We start from the raw sequence: 6,024 nt of genomic DNA, 5'->3' as shown, positions 1-6,024 counted from the left end.
TCAGAAACACAGATATTCATTTTATTATTAACTACATTAATCACACCTAGCCCGACCCTCAAGACACTTCCGGCTTCAAGTAAAAGTTTCTTTGATCGTCAAAAAAGAAAAAAACAACAACACAAATTAAAAAAGGTATTTAATACTGAAGAGCGCATTCCGAACTGTGATATCCGCTGAGCTGCCTGAAATACCCGGGAGCACCCTGCAAGCAATCCCATCACTTCAGCTTCGGTGCTCCTGCATTCTGTCTGCAGAGACAGACAGGACCCCCTCCCCCACTCGAACCCGCATCCCTCCCCCAGTCCAGGTCCCAAGACCAGCCCCGCGATCACAAAGCCTTGCAGTCGCGTCCCGGCCCCTCCGCAGTGTACGAAAGTAGTTCCGGTTGTGCGTATCCCGGGGCGGCCTGGCGCTTATAAATTGTCCGTGATCCGCCAGCACACCATCAGCTCAAGAAAGTAGATCCTTGTTACTTGTCTCTAGTTAGCGGTGACTCGAGAACGCATCCAGTCCAGACCAGCTGGCAATCTGAGAGAGAGAGTGTAAGAAAGAAAGGACACTCAGACACAGGATTTACATTTTTGGAAAATATCAATCCATGAAACTAACAGAAGAGGATCAACAGAGAAGCAATGGTGGTGAACCCTTCCCCCCTCTCATACCCTTCCTCTTCATTCCCTCCCCCCTCTTGTACCCTCCCTTTATTTCCCCCCTCCCCCTCTCATACCGCCCCCTCTCTCACCCCTCCCCGGTGAGGGCACAGCAGCCCTGTATGTGCCAGGGATGATCTCGGATGGCGCCAAGCGTGAGGAAGCTGGAGATCTCTCTGGCGCTCATTGAGTTCTTGGCATCCTGCTTGTTGGCAAAGACGAGGACCGCCGCCCCGCGCAGCTCCTCCTGCGCCAGCATGTGATGCAGCTCCTCACGCGACACGGACAGACGCTCCCGGTCAGTGCTGTCCACCACCAGCACCACGATCTGAGGGGGAGGCAGGATACTGTTAGTGCCTCTGTGTTCAGTGGATGTGCCTCAGTGTTGCAGTAGTAGTGCCTCAGTGGTGCAGTAGTAGTACCTCAGTGGTGCAGTAGTAGTACCTCAGTGGTGCAGTAGTAGTGCCTCAGTGGTGCAGTAGTAGTGCAGTAGTAGTACCTCAGTGGTGCAGTAGTAGTACCTCAGTGGTGCAGTAGTAGTGCAGTAGTAGTACCTCAGTGGTGCAGTAGTAGTACCTCAGTGGTGCAGTAGTAGTGCAGTAGTAGTACCTCAGTGTTGCAGTAGTAGGAGTTCCAGGTGCAGCGCAGGCTCTCCTGCCCCCCGATGTCCCACACCAGGAAGTGCGTGTTCCTCACCACGATCTCTTCCACATTGCTGCCGATGGTGGGGGAGGTGTGCACCACCTCCTTCGTCAGGCTGGGGGGGGAGAGAGAAGAGGGTCATCTCATATAGCAGTTCATGATGGGAGGGGAGCATTAGACAGCAATGGTAATTGATTTCAGTGACAGTTCACTTATGTATTTGTCATTTTGTATTTTCAGACACTGTGTGAGTAGACCTGTTAATGTGGGTAGCTGCGGATGTTTCTCTACAATCTGATTATAATTGGGATTGCTGCTGCACTATTGTAACTCAACAAGATAGCATTGCAATTTCAGCAAAACACCAGTTAGTATTTCATTAGCCAGTAATTGTGCTGGAATGGAGCCACACTGATACTCACAACTGATACAGGATGGTGGTTTTGCCCGCGTTGTCCAGCCCAACGATGATCACCTTGTGTTCTGGGGAAGCAACGGAGCTGCGTTAACACTGAGGCAGGAGCCAAAGCGGCGCTTTACGATTATTATTATTATTATTATTATTGACACCCTTACCCAGTGCGACTTGTGCAAAAACGACATATAATCACAGTACAATTAAGAGTAAAATACTAAACATTGACTTCAGTCCTAATAAGAGCAAAACTATTCGGGGGAACCGCTTTTCTGTTTGAAAAACAACGACTTCAGTATTTTAACAGCGCAGAGACTGGCTGATCGACAGGGTTTCAGGGTGAATCGTGTTTAAATTAAACTGCGAAACATTTTCGACTGCTGTGCGGTTTCGGGTCCCTCATTGCATGGTGAGCGATTCATTTAAATATAAACTGCAAGCCATTACGTTTTATAACAACAATAATACAAACTTAATCTCTGTTACTTGGAAAGGAACCGGATCTGTGGTTTTGATGAACCTCAATATAATTCTGCTTGTGACAAAACGGTAACAGAACAGCAACACTGATTCTAAACTGGAGCGACACTTTGAAACAATAACCTCACCATCCAGCCTGACGCCGCGCAGGGAAACCAAACCCCACTTAGATTTGAAGTTCATTTATTTCGGGTTTTTTTTTTTCTTTTTTTCCCCCTGACACAAAAACGTTGCACGAAAAAATACAAATAAAACAACATTTAACTTACCTCGGTTCCCAAACACGGTCATTAACTTGGCAAAAAAGAGACCCATAATTAGAATTACCGAGAAAACTTAAAAAATAAATAAATAAAAACGTTGTCTGTTTGTTTTATCCGGTCGCTGGTGTTGATGATTGAATTCACCGGTCGCTCAGAACTGCTCAAGCCGATTGAAATGCTGCTTTACCCGGCGAGAGGTTTCGCTCACAGCCGGAGGAGGAGGTCTGGGATCAAACGTGTGTCAAGACCTTTAATTAAAAAACAAACAAACAAAAAAAACTTTAAAATATAGAAAACACATTTCTTACAGGCTGGCTTAATGGAAACGCTGTATTCAGCACGTTAACAGGGCACAGGTAACACGTATACCCTGACACATTAAAGAAGCGCAGCGGAGTCCAACGCGTTGCAATCTGAGGCACAAACTCCCAAAATTTAACTTCAACTCGCGTGCCTTCCCCGGCTTACCATTTCACGCTTTGTTCTGCGGCTGCGCGCCGATTTCCTAGCGTACCTGTGACGTAACGAGGGGTGGGAGGAGCTTTAATGGCATGGGCGTGGTTGGAACGGAGTGTCTCAACATGTCGATTTAGAATCGATTTACACTTACTCTACACTACTTTGCTACTTTACGGAATTCGAAGCAGGCTGTTTTTCGCTTGAGTTTTGAGTGGCAGGCAGGTAGACGATGCTGAGCATCACAAAGCGCTGAGATCAAAGGCGGGGCGGAGGGGGTATAAACACTGCCCCGAGGACAGGTGTGAGAACAGCCCGTCTGCAGGAGATGAAAACAAAGCGATGCGGATGAAATGGGGTGCAAATGGCAGAGCGCACGCATTACAATTACAGAGAACAAGGACAAGGAAAGAAAAGGTGAAAAAGATTAAAAGGACGGTGGGGCGTGGTAAAGGACAGCCCGAGGCAGGTATCAGAGACCAGCCTGCGATGTCTTTTGCGAGGTGGTGTGAGATTCTCCCGGGGGTGGTGAGAGACGCGAGAGGAGTTTAGTGCGCCCCGGCATCACTCCGCTGCACAAAACACAGTAAACCGGGAGGCGGGGGGTGGGGTGGTGTCAAAGCTTTTATTGTTCAGCGGAAGGACCCACTCCTCCCCCCTTTTAGCTATTTGCAATAGCAAAAGGCACATCAATATACTGTGAATATGAGTCCTGAAATCTGATTGCGACCAGGGCTCTTTTGGGTGTTAATGGAGATTGTAGGGTGATGATTGTAGTGGTGTTGCGGGAGTAGACGAGAGAGGGGCGGTTGCAGAGATGAATGGTTAAATCTAGCTGATCTGTTTTTAAGATTCCCTCCCAGCGCCACCTAAACACAATTCACATCGAATAAAATGCAGCTCAATTGAAATGGCGGAGACTTGAAATAACCAGCACTGCATTTCACCCTAAATAACCGTGGAACACAAAGACGAGCCTCGACCTGCTTACAGAGGAGCGCAGACACATTGCCTTGCAAACGCGCTCGCTAAATTTCACATACTGCCCGGCACGGTCTCTGTATACTTGCAACTTCCTTTGTGTTTGTAATTCAAGCACCAAACACACGCGAGCGTTCACTAGCAACACTCCCTTTATTTAAGTTACCATTAGGTGCTGAAATGTATAAGCGAAAGTAAATATATATATATGCATGCACATGAACGGTTTCAGTAATTATAAATATCGAGTAGATTGGCGTGTTCGTGCTGTTTGTTCGGTGTAGCTCGTCACAGTGTATTCAGGTGTCCAGGTGTTTCCAGCTTGTGCTGCGCTGGCTGTATGGAGGATTTTCACGTGACGTCACCACGGCGCGGCCATGCTGGCGGTCAAAGCGGAGAGGCGATGTAATGAAGCGCGCTCCTTGAACTATGCATTTTATAATGCCACAATGCGGGTTGTGCTGTCGGGTGCACCAATCGCCCTCCTGTGTGCTGAGCCAACGAATCTGTATGACACTTCGGCGGGTCGGTGATTCCCAGTCCTTACGGAAAGTACGACTTCAACACAGTGAAAGTCACATGCATTATTTTGCTGAACTTCAGTTTGCAATCACGGAACCATTAGTTTAAGCCAAGTTTAAATGCACAATAATGCAAACTGCATCCATCAACGTGTCATTTTAGGTTGCTTGATAACTGAACAGAAATAGTTCTGCGTGTTCCTTGGATTCAGTACTGCGGTGCGGTGAGTTTGCACAGCAGAGTCCCGCTAGCCGTCACTCGCTGAACAAAACCATCTACAGATTCCAGACACCGACCCTTCGTGGAACTATATATATATATATATATATATATATATATATATATATATATATATATACTGACTTCGTTTATATATATATATATATGTTATACATTATACTTACGCGAGTTATCACAAGTCTGGTACTGGTCCAAACACCCCCTTTGACAAGTCTAAATAAAATAAACAATGATGATTCGGTGAATGAAGAACACACAAAACTTAACAAAAGTCAAAACCGAAAAAGATGAGCACTTACTTCTTGTGTTTTTTTGTTTGTTTTGCTTTTACAGCCGTCTGCTTGGTGACGTTATTGCTCCCCAGTATTTGTGTTTGTGTGTGTGTGTGTGTGTATTCTGATTGATTTTTATTTTAGCTGCTCACGATCTTGTATCATTCCTTCTTCTTCTCATCCTCCTCCTTCTCCTCTTCCTCCTCCTTCTCCTCTTCTCCTCCTCCTCCTCCTCCTCCTCCTCCTCCTCCTCCTTCTCCTCCTCCTCCTCCTCCTCCTCCTCCTCTTCCTCCTCCTCCTCCTTCCTCCTTCTCCTCTTCCTCCTCCTTCTCCTCTCCTCATCCTTCTCCTGTCCTCCTCCTTCTCCTCTTCTCCTTCTTCCTCCTCTCCTTCTTCTCCTCCTCCTCCTCTCCTCATCCTTCTTCTCCTTCTCCTCTTCCTCCTTCTTCTTCTTCTTGATTCTTTCGCTCTGTAGCTTCTCGTTATGGGGTTTGATTTGAGTCTCGGCATTTGTTTGTAGTTTATTTAGTAATACACCTTTATTATTATTATTATTATTATTATTATTATTATTATTATTATTATTTATTATTATTATTATTATTATTTCCCACCAAGTATGAATACATATATACAGGATGCCATTTGTTCAGTAATTTTTTGACAAAAAAAACCCAGTGAAATCATTCGATCATTGATATTGATAGTCACTAGCAGTCACATGGTACAGCTTACAGATACGCTGAAACAGGTTATTATATTTTAAAGCGGTCCCCGGCTACAAAAAATAATATAAAACGCGGGGTTGGCATGGCAACTAGGCTGACGGTCTATTTAAGTAACAGATTGGTGTAAGAGCCACGCTCGGAAGAGGGGCAGTGTGCAGTGCCACGCTAGCTGACACAGCGGGTTAAGGGTTTTTAATTTAATTTTTAATTTTTAATTTTTCCTTCCCTTTTTTTCTCTTCTTCTTCTTCGCCGATAATCAGCGTCCGCTGACACCCTCGGCTCGAGCTGCCTGCCCCGCCCACACCGCGCCCCGCCAGCGCCTTACCTTCCGGACTGACTTTCCTGCTGGCCAACCGCGGCGCGGCAGCGGC

General features: G+C 46.3%; 1 protein-coding gene across 1 annotated transcript; it reads right to left on the bottom strand.

Annotated features, from left to right (window-relative positions):
* Positions 1–2,911, bottom strand: LOC121301814 (ADP-ribosylation factor-like protein 5C). The gene is made up of 5 exons (XM_041231423.1): positions 2,460–2,911; positions 1,718–1,778; positions 1,263–1,410; positions 746–981; positions 1–531 (listed from the first exon to the last, which is right to left on the bottom strand). The coding sequence occupies exons 1-5, from the start codon at positions 2,503–2,505 to the stop codon at positions 483–485; spliced, it is 540 nt and encodes a 179-aa protein (XP_041087357.1). The 5' UTR covers positions 2,506–2,911; the 3' UTR covers positions 1–482.
* Positions 2,912–6,024: the final 3,113 nt, after the last annotated feature.

This window comes from Polyodon spathula, chromosome 28, assembly GCF_017654505.1.
Source record: "Polyodon spathula isolate WHYD16114869_AA chromosome 28, ASM1765450v1, whole genome shotgun sequence".
In the NCBI taxonomy this organism is placed as follows: Eukaryota; Metazoa; Chordata; class Actinopteri; order Acipenseriformes; family Polyodontidae; genus Polyodon; species Polyodon spathula.
The sequence above is the reverse complement of the archived record's forward strand: the minus strand, read 5'-3'. Positions and strand labels throughout refer to the sequence as shown.